Below are 17,792 nucleotides of genomic sequence, written 5' to 3' on the forward strand. Positions count from 1 at the left end.
GGGAGGAGAGAGAAGGAGGCCTCGAGGGAATTCAAAATTCGAATTTTGAATTTTGAATTCTTTGGTTTCCACCTAGGTGTAAGAGGTGGGGTCACTTTTGGGCTTAACCCACATAGGTGAGGGGGGTTATTGGGACCCACGTTGGCCTTTTCATTAGGACTAATCCATTTCTTAATCCATTCCTTACAAGGCCCTTTTGAGACCCCAATTCTCCCCTTATGTTATGTGCAGAAAACCTTTTAGTCATGAAAAACGAAATGTATAGTCCTTCAACTTTACTTGAAATTGTGAAATAGCAGGCAAGAATCTAGAGAAATGCATAAAAATGTCCATTTCATCCCTCGTGCAACATCAAACAATGTGTTTGACTAGTACAAGTAGTCCATAAATTGTAGGTTGGGCATTTTGGAATTTGCATAGGTTTTCTTCATGACTTGGAGGACATTAGAACCATTGATGAATTTTATTTTGATGGTTTTATTGTGTGGTTTTGTGTCCAAAGTTTTCAGGTGATATGTGTAAGAAAATAATACAACATCTATGCTCAACAGATAACAGGATCTTGTACGCAAGAGAGAAAACAAGATAGTATGGAGAATCAAAAATTTGATTACTATAGGACTGATACAATAGATGGCGCTACCTCCCAACCGTGCGCTCCTGTGAAAGAAGCTTCGATGGCGTGCTAGAAACAGTAGAAGACGGAGGCTGGATGCTAAGGAATCAGGGTTGCTAGAGCTAGTGATGAAATGGGCTTCATGGGCTTGCTCTTATATAGCCACCAGTCGTAGTCAGTTAGGCTTAATTGGGTGACCGACCCAGTCCGCCCAAAAAAATAGGCCATCAACCATACGATAGAACCGGAGTGCAAAACAAAGCAACTGGCCTATGGTTACTGTTCGGCCCAGAGCCATCCGAGATCATCTGAGGCTCCAAACGAACCCCGCAACCCGAGAGTGGGCTGCCCCGGGAAATGCTCCGTCTACCCTCAGTGTGGTCAGTCAAGGGATGCCTTCCCACACTTTCATGTAGCCTAGTTGGCGGTGTGCCAACTCTATCTGAAGCCGTCCAGCCATCAGGCCACACATGGCCCCCATCTGGTGTCCAAACTAGGACCTACTGGATAACCGAGCTACTCAAATGCCTTCTCCTCATATGGGGGGCTTACAAGTAGAGTTAGCTGGTTCCTGCATAGTTACACGAGAGTGGAGCATTGATATCTAACATCCCCCCTCAATGTCCACCCGCCGTAAGTGAACTTACTTTTTCGGCCCAATGCCAAGTCGATGAAGATGCCTCTCTAGCAAGTCTCTTCCAAGAGCCTTTGTGAAGATGTCCGCAGCATTCTCTATAGTCAGACAGTACACCAAGTCAACCTCTCCATCCATGATGAGCTCACGTACAAAGTGATGTTGAATCTCAATGTGTTTTGTGTGAGCGTGCAACACTGGGTTCTTTGCAATCGCCATGCAACTCTGATTGTCACATGATAACTGCGTAGGCTTGTTCTACACTGCACCCATGTCCCCCAAAATCCTCCTCAACCACACTGCCTCACAAGAAGCAAAGCATGCAAATTTGTACTCGGCCTTGATAGAAGAAAAAGCAACTATGGGTTGCTTCTTGCTGACCCATGACACAACTCCAGATCCAAGTGAGAAACAGTACCCTGTCACTGATCTCCTGCTGTCCACATCTCCTGCCCAATCCGAGTCAAAGAATCTGGTCAAGATGTTGCCCTTGGTATAGGTGATGCCATAATCAAGTGTGCCTTTGATGTATTTCAACACCTGCATCCCTACCCTCCAATGGCTCTCCCGCAACTTATTGGAAAACCTACTTAGTACACCACTCACAAAACTGATGTCCGGCCGTGTGTTGCACAGGTAAATCAAGCTGCCCACAAGCCTTCTGTACTTTGCTTCGTCCACCAATGGTGATGAATCCTTGTTTGAGAGCTTCACGTCAACCTCCATAGGGGTACCAACTGTCTTACACTCAGCCATGCCAAATGCCTTCACTATCTCACCAGCATACTTCAGCTATGAAATGAAGATCTGTTTCGGCTCCTGCCAAACTTCAATCCCCAAATAGAAATGCATCAGCTGTCATTTCAAACTCTCTTCCTAGCAAATGCTTTGTCTGCGAGATCTTCTCTTCATGGTTCCCTGTTATGACAAGGTCATCCACATAAAGGGCCACGATTGTACACCTGCCTCCTCTGAAGATATACAAATTTGCATCAGATGGGCTCCTCCTGAACCTGTTTTGCAGAAAGTAGGCATCAATTCGCTAGTACCATGCTCGTGGGGCTTGTTTCAGCCCGTAAAGTGCCTTCTTCAGTTTGCAGACTTTACCTTCTGAACCAGGGATCTCAAAACCTAGTGGTTGTTCCATGTATACCTCCTCCTTGAGATCTCCATTCAAAAAGGCAGAGTTCACATCCATCTGAAACATGGACCAACTTCCCTGGGCAGCTAAAGCCAAAACACTGTGAATTGTGGTTAGTCGAGCTATGGGAGCAAAAGTATCTTGATAATCAAAACCATGTACCTGTGCAAATCCTTTTGCCACAAGCCGAGCCTTGTACTTATCCAATGTGCCATCGAACTTGTACTTGGTCTTGTACACCCACTTGTTTCCGATTATCTTGCGTTTTGGTGGTCAATCCACAACGTCCCAAGTGTTGTTCTTCATTATGGAGCCATACTCCGACTGCATGGCCTCCATCCACCTATCATCGCCCTATGCCTCTTCAAGACACTTGGGTTCATTAGCACCGATCACTTCTATCATCAAAGCATAGTTGACCAAGTGTTCCTGCGCCCTTCTTTGATCCTCTAATCTCTTGGACCGGTGGTGTTCAGATGGTTCCTCCTCAATGGCTAGAGGTTCTTTGCCATCCAAAAGCTGCTTTACCCACTTTGGGAATGGCCGTTGCCGTTGTGGTTCTACAGGCTCTTCATCTTCTTTGTCTTGAATCCTCCCAAGCACTGTTGGGGGAGTTCGGTCTGCTATTGGTGGCGGTACTGGATGGATATCCTAGTCCTGGTTGTCTGGGAAGGAAGCATCCTCCTCCAATTGATGCGGCTGTTCTGAGAAGACCACATCGTGACTTACAATTACCTTCTTGGTAACAGGGTTATAGAGACAATGACCCTTTGCTTCTTCACTATAGCCCAAGAAAATACACTTCCGGCTCTTCGGTTCCCATTTGATCCTGGTAGCATCAGGGACATGCACAAAACAGTCACATCAAAAAACTCTGAAATGTGCAACTGAAGGTTTCTTACCAAAAAAGGCTTACAATGGAGTCATCCCATTCACAGCCTTCATGTAGCTACGATTCAGGATCTAAACTGCAGTGCTACATGCTTCAGCCAAGAAAGTCTTTGGCAAATCTTTCCCTTTCATCATACTCCGGCCCATTTCGCAGATGACGTGCATCTTGCATTCTACTACTCCATTTTGCTGTGATATATGTGGCTGGGGTTTCTGCCTCTTGATTCTGTGACTTTTGCAGTAACTTTCAAATTTAGTTGATGTGAACTCTCCACCTCTGTCTGATCTCAACTTCTTCACCTTCCTCCCCGTTTCTTTCTTGACCATTACATGCCATTCCTTGAACCTACTAAAAGCCTCGTCTTCAGTCTTCAGGAAGTATATCCATATCCTTCTACTATTGTCGTCGATCAGCGTCATGAAGTAGTAGGAACCACCCAAAGCTTCCGTCTCCATCTTTCCCCAGAGGTCCATGTGAATGAGCTCTAGAGGAGCCTTTGCCCTGCTGGCCCCTTTAGGAAAGGGTTGCCGATGTTGCTTGCCCATCATGTAAGCTTCACATACATCGGGCAGATTTGAAATTTCTAGTAGGTCTGCAATCATTCCACTTTTATGTATCTCCTTCAAAGAACTAAGGTTTAGATGACCAAACCTCTCATGCCACAGCTTAGTGTTCTTCACATCCGCTCAAGCACTGAAAGCTGAGAGTTTGTAAATGTTGTTGCGCCGTGTACTGTTATGGATAAAATTGTCTAAGGAAAAAGGCATTAATGTGTGTGTGTGTGTGGCAATAGTATAATAAAATATGGTGTGCATAGGGATCAGGGTTGAGGTGGCAAGGCATGACCATGTGCCACCCTTCCACGTAAGAGGACCCATAAGGTGTGTTGTTCATAATCCATGGTAGTAATATTATAAAATGTAAGGTGGCATGGCTCCTCCATGTGCCACCCCTCCACCTAAGCTGCATTTAGTGAGATATGGCTCAAAGTCCATGGGAGAAGTAATATAAAATAGGTGGAGATGGATATTATATTGGATTATTCCCTCCATATAGGATAGGCCCATGTGGGGGAGGTATAGAAGGTCCAAGAGAGCAAGTTAAATAATGGGGAAAGTAGGACGAGGTGGCAAGATTCCTTGTGCCAACCCTCCACTTGTCCTCCTAGAGGTTTGAACATATTATAAAATTGGGAAGAGACCAAGGGAGTATCATAGACTTGAGATATGGGGCTTGATTTATGTGGAAAATTGAGGCAAAGGGTTGTCGCACACAATTGAGAGTGCGTAACTGCCTAGCCCACATGCGAGACTTTTCCACACACACCATGCATGTGGGAGGATGCATTAATTGGGAGAGACCCCCTCATTTGGCTATAAAAGGAGGGGGCTATTCCTTGATGAGACACGCTCATTCTTGTAAAGCCACCTAGCTAGTACTTTGATATTTCCCTCTCATCCTTTCTTTCAAATAAAGTATGGTCCTCTTCCCTTGATGTCTCCATCTTTAGATTCCTCCTCCTATCATATACATGCTTCTCTTCCCCCTCTCCCTTTCCCCTTGTGTCATAGTCTCCCTCTTCATTCCCTCCCCTTCTAATTCCTTTTCCCCTCCCATGATCACGCTTCGCCCTCACGATCTCCTTTCCTCTATGGCCCTCGAGCGTCACCATCTTAGCCTCTAGCCTCTGGTCCTGATTTCTTTTCTAGCTAATAGAAATGGTGTGGCTGCTGGGATCGAAATCTCCACGGCTAGTGGTATGAAATCTGTTACTCCTATGACTGGGTGCGGCACTGCGGCCTCTTCCGTGCACAGTTCTCTTCTTTTGCACCTCTAAATTGTGTGCCTCCCTATCTCTACAGCTGCAAAACCTCCCTTCTTCTGCACTTTCAGTCTACCTGCTTTCTGCTCACAGTTCCTACGTGTATTCTGGCCGGTGAATCTTCTGGTCGTACCGGTCGCATCTGCAGAACTGTATCATCTGTGCTCCTTCAGAGTTCCTGCGTGCGCATTCAATTCGCGTGTCCACTGTATTCACCCGCGCGACAGTTTTCTGGGCCCCTGTGTCTTCTGGTCACGGACAGTTTTCTCGCTTCGTGCGTCTACTGTGTTCACCTCCACGATAGTTTTCTGGGCTGCTACGTCTTCTGGTCGCAGACAATTTTTCTGAGTTTCTACAAAACTGTAATAGCAGATCCCGTGCCCACCTCTCTCCTCTTCTTCTCTTTCTCTTCTTCTTCTCCTCTCCTCTCCTCTCTTTTTATTAAAGAGTAGGATTTGAACCCAAGACCTCCCTCTTCACAAAAGGGAGACTTATCATTGGGCCAACAAGTTGGAAGTGATGAAAATGTAATGATTTTTATTTATATATTGAAATCTCGGGAACTGTAACTCTCTAACTATGGGGAGTTTACTCTTGCTGTAAAAAGCAAAAGTACTTCATTTCATGTGCTATGTTCACATCTCTTGCTAGATCACCGATTCGGAACTTCTCCAAGTCCACTTCACGAATGCACGCCACACGAGGAGGGTGGATATTTATGTCACTTCTCGATGCGTTTAAGGATTTGGTGCTTGGTCCTCTGCACCTTACGGCTACCAATACATGAGATCTCTTCCTTGATCTTCATGTTGACCTTCAACGACTGATTGTCCAGTGCATTGTTCAAGGAGATGTAGTTTGTATCTCATGTTGTTCTTGAAAAGAATAATTTTTTGCAAAATCTATGACAGATACCATAGTGTCACGGGGAAAATTGGCAAGGCACGTCCTGAACTGCTTATCCTATCACAGTTGGCCGTGAAATTGTGAAGCACATATTTTGGGATTGGTTGAGCCACGTGACCTACAAGCTCCCTTGGTTGGGTGCCCTTATATGACAGTAGCCATCTCTTTTCATCGGATCCTTCAACATTGACATTTTCAAATCTCCTCCATTTAGAGCGTCGTTGCCTTCCCTCATTTCATTTGGACATACATTGAATGTCTTCTTCTTTAGCTTCAAACTGCAATGCTTGCATGTGTCACTCACGGTCTCCCTTTGGAAAAACCACTGGCTCCCACAGAGAACTCAGGCCACAAAACTTTCCCTCCCTTGCAACACATGATGAGGATCATGGTGGCCTACAGACTGTGCATTCATTGGGGACGCATGGGCATTGATCCCCATGGAGCAATGCTCCAACATGACCAGATCTCGAGTCATTCATAGCTTGCCGAGCCAGGTCAAAGTCTATGCGTGTTTTGCAACAACATTCCTATCTTTGAGTTTCCTAACATACACCAGGGCTTACAATGCTCAAAGCTCCTCTGCCCAATTGAAATGTCTGGATTCTAATCCACAAACTTGAGATACAACTCAGTTTGCTGAACCCACATGTGGGAATAATCAGAACAACGAGTCCCTTTTTGCTACTACTAAAAGAATACCAAACACGGTCTAATTAAAGTATATAATGAAGCGAAACAATTTTCAACCATCGTGCTGCTTTAGGATAGTCACAATTTTAATCATTGGGCTAGTTTAGCACACGTTTAGGATAGTCAATCACTAGCCTGGTTTAGGACACGTTTAGGACAGTCACAATTTCAACCACTGGGATTGTTTAGGACACTGTCACAGTTTCAACCACCGGGATGATTTTAGCCTAACGGTCTCAAGTCCACATATTAAACAATAACAAGTATATTGCTTTTCATTTCTGAATTTCACCATTAGAAAATAATAATATATTGCTTTTCATTTCTAAATTTTACAATTTAACAGTCGTATATAACCTGAATAGCAGAAAATTAAATTTAACGAATTTAAGTACTAAGAAACACAATAATTTCAACCATCGAGCTAGTCAATAACTAATGTCTGTTCAACCATGCTAGTTCAGGACAATCACATAACTGGTGATTGAGATGAAGCAGCCTCAATTGCATGATGTTCTAACCACTGGGATGGTTTAGGACACGTTTAGGACAGTCATAATTTCAACCACCAAGATGTTTTAGGACACTTTCACAGTTTCAACCACTGGGATGGTTTAGCCTGATGGTCTCAACTTCACATATTAGACAATAACAAGTATATTGCTTTTCATTTCTGAATTTCACCATTAGAAAATAACAATATATTACTTTTCATTTCTGAATTCCATAATTTAACAGTGGTATATGACCTGAATAGCACGAAATTAAATTTAACGAATTTAAGTACTAAGAAACACAATAATTTCAACCACCGGGCTGGTCAATAACTTATGTCTGTTCAACCATGCTGGTTCAGGACAATCACATAAATGGTGATTGAGCTGAAGCAACCACGGTTGCATGATGTTCCAACCACTGGGCTGGTTTAGTAAAATAACAATATATTGTGAAATCACATAACTGGCCATTGAGCTAAACCAGCCTACGGTTGCATGATGTTCCAACCACCAGGCTGGTTTAGGACAATCACATTTAATTCAAGCCTGGTTTAAGAAATGAAACAAGTAAACTATTCCAAAGCTCAATCACAAACAACCACTGACCTGCGTTGTATCTAGCATGTGTATGATGTGCTCCTCAAACACCTTGCGTCCCGTCCATTTCTTACAAAGATCCTTTCTATTTGAAGAAACTCTCGTATTTTCGTGCCAAAATGTCTCCAAAACATCGTCACTATAGCAATGACTTCTGCACTTAGGCTGTCTCTCCTTTTCTTATGTTCTGTTGAAGCCCACATACTTCTTGGATCGGGATGATCATGCATTGCTTCTGCTCTATGTTCAATCGCTGGAGCCTGCACGTTGGTTTTTTTGATTGACAACATCTTCAACTTTGTGTGCCCAAGCCATTTCTCCTTTGTTTTAGGAGTCACCAACATAGCTAATGTTGCCCTCTTTGCACCTAGTTGATCTAAGTTGTGCACCCCTTTCACTTTCTGTAGGTCATTTCTCGGGTTAGAGAGCATTGCCTCTTCGACGTGCATCTCCCGAGGTGTTGGTAGGGTTGTTACTCTACGAACTTTAGGGTGCAAGCTAAAGCTTGTGAAGACTTAAGACTAGTAATCACTTGAATGGCCTGATGTTGCTGCCTCGAATGCTCCCACCAATCGTGACACCACAGCTCGTGTTCTTCGCTCCGATGGCAACGATCGAATGCATGTATCTGCAACCGCTTCTTGTTGCTGGTCTACAATGAGTCTTCTTTCTTCTCGTTGTTTCTCCCTTCGAAGATGTTGCAAAAGTGTCTTCCGTTGCCGATTCGATACCATGCTAGACGCTTTTCCCCTCCTACAACTATACACATCAATAGACTTGGATATCCCAAACAAGTGCAATGTGGCCTAAAATTCTTCAAAACACAAATAGGCCAAAGGGCATGCTATCAAGTTTGATGCTGTGTATTATTAAATGCAATGACCTTTGGCATGCTTATGAACCATATAGCAAGCAAGTGCATATAAAAAGAAACAATTCAAAATTGTAAATAGTGTTGGATTTATTAAAATATCTTTGCACATGCACAAATTGCACTTTTCCAACTTCTTCCATTTTAGGGTGAATCTAGATACCAATACCACCAACTATCAATGTTTTAAGACCACCAAAGGATATGACTCTAGGAGATGGCTGTGGAAGCAAGGGCGCCTGCGGTGGATGACTCTCCAAGTTTCTCACCACAATACCAACTCCCTCATGTAGTAAAAGCTAAGTGAAGCTTTGCAGAATTGGAACATATCATTGGATTTCATAAAAAGGAGAAAGGAGTTGAAGCGGCTGCTTTTAAGGGGCGGCATTGAAAAAAAGGAAGGTAAGCTATGAGAAATAAACTAAATGGTGTGGTCCTATCACATCGGTTGTGCCTTATAATCAATGCTTTCCTCCACACATCTACATTTTAAGTAGGGGCACACAACATTGAAAATGTCACTTAGATATTTGAGTGTTCTCTTAGTTTTGGAGATCCTACTCTTACACCTCACAAAAACACCCATGGGTGAAGTGCACCTACCCGTGGCAAATGCTGTCATAGGGAAAAAGTTCACCAATGGATAGTTTACGCACATGTTGATCTAGAAACTCTACAAACTCTCTTAGATCCAACTTTGACACTCTTCTCAACATCCACTAAATCAGCAAGAAATAACCAAGTATCCGGACTGAAAGGGTCTAGAAGGTTCATGCCAAGGAACTCCCAAGTCTTATTATCATAAGCCATGATCTCTGCCTCGAGCACTCGAGGAGGGAAGAAGGGGTTTGTGTAAGTGTGAGTTGAGTTTTTTTGGGGAGTAACAGTTATTGTCATCATCTGATTAAAAAAATTTCCATCCTAGTCTTCATTAGACAGACCCTCCAAGTCATAAAAACTATGCTAGACTACCTTAGAAGAAGATGAATCTGGAAGCAAGAAGCACTTTAAACCCAAATTATTAGGAGAAAGGGGGGGGGGGGGGGGGGAGATTGGTGTAGACAAACAGATTCCTCATTGTTTCAAATGAGATTTCTTCATTAGACAGATCCTCCAAGTCATAAAAACTATGCTAGACTACCTTAGAAGAAGATGAATCTGGAAGCGAGAAGCACTTTAAACCCAAATTATTAGGAGAAAGGGGGGGGGGGAAGATTGGTGTAGACAAACAGATTCCTGATTGTTTCAAATGAGATTTCTCAACGAAGTCCATTAAAGCATTATTATCTTCATCCATTTACTATTCCAAGGACTTAGCAAGCTGCTTTATTAGAGAGAGGATCTTGTCAGTGTTCCCCTTTCCTAAAACCAATATCTAACACCGATCATTCAAAGAAACCTGCATGAGTAACACTTAATGGAGTTAGGGGTGCGGTCTCTTAATTCCTACAAGTCTAAAGCTATGATAACCTCATGGACTCTCTTGCAAAACATTGAAAATATAGCATGGCAAACCAAAGAGGGAGGAAGAAGAGGCTCACAGTAGCCAAGACCTCTCAAGTCTTGATGCCAAGACGAGAGTTGCTGCATTCAAAGAAACATTCAAGCCCACCATTAGAGCAGAGATATTTGTTAGCTCCAAATGGTGCGACAAGTGTGTGTTTGTCCTAACTATATCTACATTAACCATACTTAACAATTTTATTTTTAATTCCTCGTGCTCTTTTGGGAATTCATACTTTCACAATGCGAGAAATGTATCAACAGACATGTTTTTGAATCGAAAAGTACATATTTTATTTAAGAAAAAAGTACTTTTTAAATCCCTGGATCCCCACCTTGTTTATTTAGTCTTAATACATTTAGAAGTTAATTATTCCAAGATGAGTGGCCCAGTGAGAGGGAATTAGGGGTGAATATGCCGAGCGTGCAATCCAACAGCATCATGCCCCTCTTCATTGCAAAGCACATTGAGATCAAGCATACTTGGGTTTTTAAGAGAACTTAAATCACGTGGGAGCAAACACAATTTTTACACCGTGACTGATGGAACTCCATGTTATGTAGATGCACCAAAGATGCATGTAGTTAATGCAAGCACTCCCTTGTCACGTGGGTACGTGGTGGAGATATGTTAATGGCCATGCACTTGGCTTGTGTAATGTGACCGCCTCAATCAAAGGAATGGATCAAGCTAAATAGCTCTATAAGAGAGCCCTTGTAATGTGTGTCTATCCTATGAAATCATAGTTCTTTGCATTCGATATTCTGTGTATTATTTCTATCATTGGTATCAGAGCAGTTCTGTTCATGCTTCCTCAGGATCATGTCGACCGGTACGTCGAGCGCCCTTCATCGATTAGTCCCTATGTTTGATGCAGTAGGTTTCCACGCCTGGAAACGTATGATGACCCTTTACCTAAAGGGAGAATGATATTACAACCTTGTCTCTGGAACGGAGCTGAAGCCAGCAGCAGTAGATGGTGAAGCAAAGTCTTGGCAAGCCACAGAGGATAAAGCACTGGCCGCAATTGAATTGAGCCTCAAGAAAGAAATCGTTCTCGAGGCTCCTTGTGACACTAGCAAGATTCTATGGGATTGGCTCATTCAAAGGTATGAGAATCATTCTGAAGTTGAAATCTTGCACATCTTTCATAAACTCGAGAATCTGCATTACGAGGAGGGCAAAGATCTACGCAATCATGTTCGCTTTATGAAAGATTTGTTTGATCAATTGGCCTGTTCGGGAGATTCTTACAAAGTCCCGCTGAACAACAGAAGTTGAAATCGTATCAATCGCTTCCATCTTCATGGCATAATTTTCGGAGTGCTCTGATGACTAACAAGGGTCTGACGTGGGAACAAGCATAACAAGGGCCTGACATGGGAACAAGCTGCAGATGCGTGCTGTATCAAGAAGAAACCATGAGGATTGATTTGGGAATGCAGAAGGATGGATCTAACGTGGATCATGCATTGATTTCACATGCGACACCAGTACCTAAGCCTACAACAAATCCGAATTTTAGAACGCAATGACGCAAGGGTAAGTGTCCTTATTGCAATATCGATGGTCACTTCGAATTTGAGTGCAGGAGGAATTTGGCGGACCTTGAAAAACAAGTTAAGGAGCTCAAGTTCGGTTCAACATCATTAAATCAAGTTACAGAGAAAGCACACATGCACAATGTCCGTGAAAATATTTGTTGTAACTCTCATATGCATTTGGTGGATAATCCCATTCTTGATTTGGGCGCAAACCAGCATATGACTGTTCATTACGATTGGTTCGTCTCTTACAAGCCATGCCGCCCACAACGGACTGTGCAGATGGGAGACGATTCTGAGCATGTCATTGCAGGGGAAGGTGACATTCAATTTTGACTTGCAACAGGTTATGAATTCCATCTGTCAGGAGTACTATATGTACCTGATCTCAAAAGAGATCTAGTATCTGTTGCACGACTTATCAACATGGGCATAACAGTAGAGTTCAACACAAGTACATGCTTCATACGTCAGGAGGATGATGGCAAGATCATTGCTAAGGGAGTAAGACGTCAATCTTTGTATTTTCTTACAGATTCCATTGAAATAAAAAATGTAATTCTTTTAGCCGCCAGCAGGAGCAATGCCGACTTATGGCATAAGCATCTGGGGCATGCTAGCTTCAGAACGATCAAGCAAATGAAGTCTGAAAATATTGTTGAAGGTTTTAAGTCTTACAGATCATCCCAAACTTGGAATGTGTGAGGCTAAAGCATCATCGACAATCATTCAATAGGCATCGACCACAAGCAAAGGAATTGCTTGCTCTAGTACATTCTGATCTGTGTGGCCCAATGCCAGTGACCTTCAAGGGAGGAAGTCGGTATTCCATGACCTTCATAGATGATTACAGTTGCTGGACAAAGGTATGTTTCTTAAAGAAAACATCTGATGCATTTGAGTGTTTTAAGCAGTACAAAAGCATGGCTGAGCTACAAACTGGATACAAGATCAAGATCTTTCGTTCTGATAATGGAGGAGAGTATCTTAGCTCATAATTTCAAGAATTTTGTAAAGGAGCAGGCATTCGGCGTGAGCTAACAGTACCTTACACTCCACTACTAAATGGACTGGCTGAAAGGAAGAATCAAATGACAAATGAATCTGCTCGGGCAATAGTAATTTGGATGCCATTTTTGGGGACGAGGCAGTACACACAGCTGTGTATATTCGCAATCGCTTGTCTTCAAAAGCACTCCCACATTCATGTTCACCACATGAGCTCTGGATGGGATTTTGACCTGACATTTCATCATTCAGAATTTTTGGATGTCAAGCATATGCTGCGATGCCTTCATCTCAGATTTCCAAGTTTGATTCAAGAAGTCATAGATGCATTTTTGTTGGCTATCTGGTGGATAGATGCGGGTACAAATTATGGGATCCATCAAGCTCTTGCATGATCATTAACACTGACGTGATTTTTTCTGAGGTATTTCATGGTTCATCTAGTGCTACAGTTCCTACTACAGTTCCTTCTTCAACATATGAATTTTTGGATAATATGACAGAGAAGCTTCTTCCACCGTCAACACAATTGATTGACATTCACCTTATTGATGATCATGTTGTTTTGGAAAATGTTAGTGATCCTCCATCTGCTTCGTCAGAGCAATCACAGCCTATTGCAGGCGGATTATCTCAAGAGACATCATCTACTTCATCATCCCCGGACCCGTTCACCCTTTTCTGATTCATGCCTTGTTGTTGACTTTGATGAATATGAATTTACTGATGTTTATCGTGAATTGGAAGAAAGTGTATCAGATGAAGAACATGTGTTGCCACCAAGATCACACAGGCCATCAAGTAAGATCATTGAGAATGCACGTAACTACTATGCAGCTGAATCCCCTTGGTTCCAAGCACAAGTACATTATAGTGATGACAATACTATGCCCGATCCTGTGAATCACAAAGAGGCACTTGAGGGATCTGATGCAAATCACTGGAAGGCAGCTATGGACGAAGAGCACAAATCTCTCATACAAAATTCCACTTGGTCTTTGACTAGCTTACCAGCCAATCTATTGCTATTCCCTGCAAATGGGTGTTTAAGAAGGAAGTTTCATGCACATGGCACATTGTGGAAGTATAAGGCACGACTAGTGGCTAAATGCTATTATTTGCAAGTTGCTGGACTTGATTATTTCGAAACTTTTTCTCCAGTAATCAAGCTAACCACTATTCGACGACTCCTAGTATATGCAGCTCAAATGGATTTGGAAATCCATCAGATGGATGTTAAAACTGCATTTCTTCATGGTGATCTTCATGAGGAAGTCTACATGACTCAGCCACCAATGTATGAAGATTCTGAATTCCCTCATCATGTCTGTCATCTCCAAAAGTCCATCTATGGGCTCAAGCAAGCATCCTACTCTTGGTTTGAAAAAATAGAGTCTTTCTTACCATGTGCTCTTGCTTTTGTTTCTTCTTCTGCCGACTCCAATCTTTATATTCTTCGTCGTTAGTCCTCTCATTTTGTGCTTTTAGCTCTTTACGTTATGACATTATCCTTTTTTCCAATCATATTATGACTCTTACTGATGTTAAAAGGCAGCTCCATTCTCGCTTTGATATGGTTGAATTAGGTGAATTAGGTTATTGCCTGGTGATGCAAGTCTCTCGCAATCGATTCAGTGGTAGTCTGCATTTATCACAAATGAAATGGATTTCTGATCTACTCTCCAAATATAATATGCTTGATTGTAATTCTGTTGCAATACCTATGGACCCATGAGCTTTGTCATTGCTATATTCTTCCTCCTCTTTGACTTCTCTCAGTTCATCTCTTCCTTCTCCATCTTCTTATCAGAGTCTAGTTGGTAGTCTTATTTATGCTATGGTTTGCTGTCGGCTGGATATTGCTTTTGTTGTCATCTCACTTCTCCCACCTCTACTCATTGGCAGTTGCTCAAACGTGTACTTCGTTATCTTCGTAGTACACATAATCATGGTCTTCTCTTTCAGCGTCATCAGGAGTTCATTTTACAAGCCTACTCAGATGCAAATTTTACAAGCTTACTGGGCGACTTATGATGGATATCTCATGACCTTTGCTAGATGCCACGATCCTTTGGTGTGATAATCAAGGCACAATTGCTTTGACAAAGAATGCAATGCTCCACTCTCGCTCCAAGCATTTTGCGTTACGTTATCATTATATCCGTGAATTGGTAAAGGAATAAGTCATCCAAGTCAGATATCTTCCCACTACGGATATGCCAGCAGATCTCCTTACCAAACCTCTGCCACGAGCCCGTTTCCAATTGTTACGTCCTCTTCTTGGCTTTCCTTCTCAAGGCAGGACATACACGAATCAATCAAATTATGTATTTTTCATCACGCAGTGCTTGAGGGGGGGATGATGGAACTCCATGTTAGGTAGATGCACCGAAGATGCAGGTAGTTAATGCAAGCACTCCCTTGTCATGTGGGTACGTGGTGGAGATATCTTAATAGCTGGCTTGTGTAATGTGACCGCGTCAATATGAGGAATGGATCACACTAAACGGCTCTATAAGTGAGCCCTTGTAATGTATGTTTATCCTATGCAATCATAGTTCTTTGCATTCGATATTCTGTATATTATTTCTATCACTGACAAATTCGAGGGCACCAGAAATCACAAAAGGTCTCTACTATATTAGCCGGATGCATTCCTGAGTGCACTCTCCTCGGACTCTATGGGCAAGCTGACAGCCACCCACTCTGATTATGCAAAGACGATGTCAAAGCCCGAAAATTTCATTTGAACATTTGAAACCTCGCAAACGTCAACCTCGCAGAAAATGCAACAAACTCGTGCGAGCACTGCAATAGGGAGGGATGAAGTCGGTGGGGTAATTGAAAGAGACTCTCGAGGGATTGCAGGCTGGAGAAGTTGCCGAGGGACGGGAGGATGCCACCCATGAGAAGGTTTTGATCAAGCGGGAGCAATTGGAGAACTAAGTGTTGAAACGTAGCTTCTAAATCTTCCCTGCTTTCTGAAAAGGACAGCACTCCAATTCAACCGCCTTGTCCACCGGCTCAAAACACACAGATTAGGCAGTTTTATGACTAAATTTCCACAGATCTAATCAGTATTTGGAAAGACGATAAAAAATCTTGGTCTTTCTGGATTACTGATTGGTTTTGTGTGTGAAGTTTGCATGGCATTATGAATCATCACATACATAATTTTGAGAAGCATCTAAAATGAGAAATGAAATTCACGTTTTGCAAATGACAATCCAAATCGAATAAGGGATTCTTCATTTCCTATTCATTTCTTTCTGTTATACCCTAGCCATATTCAAAGCGGTAGGCTATTGGCGGTTGGCTTGTCACGGTAACGTATACAAGTACTTAAATCCGCTTAAGGGGAGAAAGATCTGCAAAGAGAATAGGTCGCCACCGCACGATGCTTCATAGGTTCAGCTGGCCATGCGTCTTTCAAGACTGAAACCGCCAAATAAGTTCTTTAAAGCAAAAAACTGCTTGATAAGTTTAAGCTTGGAAGTTGGCACCGCTCTTATTCTCAGCACTTCCATACCGAAATATTCCCCCAACTAGATTCCATGAAATGAGAGCTGTAGTCCTGGGTGTAGACACCGCACTTGAAGTAGTAAGGTCCAACACCTGCAGTTGAATGGGGCGGAGCCGTCAACTTTAACTTCCCATCTATGTAGTAGCTCACCTCGCCTCCATCAACATCGTGAAGAACGTTCAGGTGAATCCATCGGTCGTATATATTGCTTTCCACGACCTCAGTTGTAAAATGCTTGAGCACACCATCATATACCCTGAGCATCGTCACAGGATGAGTACTGACGGTTGGATGTATCTGCATCACGGATGTGCCGGTGGTTCCCGAGGGCACGTACATGTCCGCTTCGAATTGCCACTTTCCACTTGAGTAGTCGTCCCCCTGCACAAGTAGCCACAATTTGAGATTTGTCAGCTACGGATAAGGCAAGCTGCGCAGTATTGGTTTTGCGTAAATTCAGTCTGCAGATCATAAGGAACAACATCGGTCAGCGAATGCTCAGGAACATGGCCTACTGCAAGAGGACGCGGGAAGCTGGATAGAAGATCTTTTCAGTCTACACATAATACCGCAACCGAAAACCGAGGTACAAGCATAGATCCGAACGATGGGGACTGATAACGTGCGATGCTTCTTACATCAAACCGGAGTTCCGTGCGCGCTTTTGTGGGGCTTCCCTGCTTGAAGGGAGCATCGGTATCATAGACCCAAACAGTCACGATTCCATCACTGAAGTTATAGCGATCCTGTAATGGCAAGTTGTAAGGTTTCTGGACCGTGTATTGAAACGTCTGTTGCGTGCAACCGGCAGTGGGACTAGCTCCAAAGGCCGGCGGTGCAACTATGAAGAGAACAACCAGCGAAATCGCTAGAGGTATCATCTCCATTTTGATCATGGCGCAACTTACATCAACCAAGCGGAAGATTATATTGGCTCAAGCTCATCTGTTCGTTGGACTTCTCGATGAATTTTGTCTTTCCTTGAATTTTCCGTCTATTTTAACCTAAAATAATGTTCATTCAAAAAAATCTGACTCTACTTAAGACTAATTTATATAGTTCTCCTTGGCGAAATCCGTCCCATAAAACTTTAACTTCCAAAGGGTGGTTGTCCTTACTCTGGCGTGGATAAAGGGCCATATTAAAAGCTATTAGATAGGCCAACAAGCTACTTGGTAGTGTGTGAGTGCCCCTGTGTATGCATGCACAACAATGCATGGTCATCTTCTAGTAGATGATGCATGATGTACATGTATTCATTGTGTCCTTGCATGCAAATATCATCAAATAGCTTTGGGAAAAGTGATAGCTAGTGATACAAGGATTTTTTTTTAATATATTCTTTAAAAAACCAAGCAATGCTCTTGTGGCTTGGTCTCTTCTCTTTCACTGATCTCAAAGATGGCTATAGAACACCAAGGGACAAAAGATTAAAACTCATTCCAAATGCTAGAAAAACTTTTATTTTTCGCATCTAATTTGTATTTTTGAATTAGTTGCTTTAATATTTTGTGGTAATAGTATCAAGAAAGTGGGATCGATCT

General features: G+C 42.7%; 1 protein-coding gene across 1 annotated transcript; it reads right to left on the minus strand.

Moving 5' to 3' along the window:
* Positions 1-16,044: 16,044 nt before the first annotated feature.
* Positions 16,045-17,144, minus strand: LOC147883854 (citrate-binding protein-like). The gene is made up of 2 exons (XM_087398883.1): positions 16,887-17,144; positions 16,045-16,629 (listed from the first exon to the last, which is right to left on the minus strand). The coding sequence occupies exons 1-2, from the start codon at positions 17,142-17,144 to the stop codon at positions 16,240-16,242; spliced, it is 648 nt and encodes a 215-aa protein (XP_087255009.1). The 3' UTR covers positions 16,045-16,239.
* Positions 17,145-17,792: the final 648 nt, after the last annotated feature.

Source organism: Dipteris shenzhenensis, chromosome 27 (assembly GCF_047967505.1).
Source record: "Dipteris shenzhenensis isolate YYH24624 ecotype China chromosome 27, Dip_SZ_1.0, whole genome shotgun sequence".
NCBI lineage: Eukaryota > Viridiplantae > Streptophyta > Polypodiopsida > Gleicheniales > Dipteridaceae > Dipteris > Dipteris shenzhenensis.

Coding starts and splice junctions, on each gene's coding strand:
- LOC147883854 (XM_087398883.1), bottom strand. CDS start 17,144: ATGATCAAAATGGAGATGATACCTCTAGCGATTTCGCTGGTTGTTCTC. Junction 16,630..16,886: donor GCACGGAACTCCGGTTTGAT/GTAAGAAGCATC, acceptor CTACTTGTGCAG/GGGGACGACTACTCAAGTGG.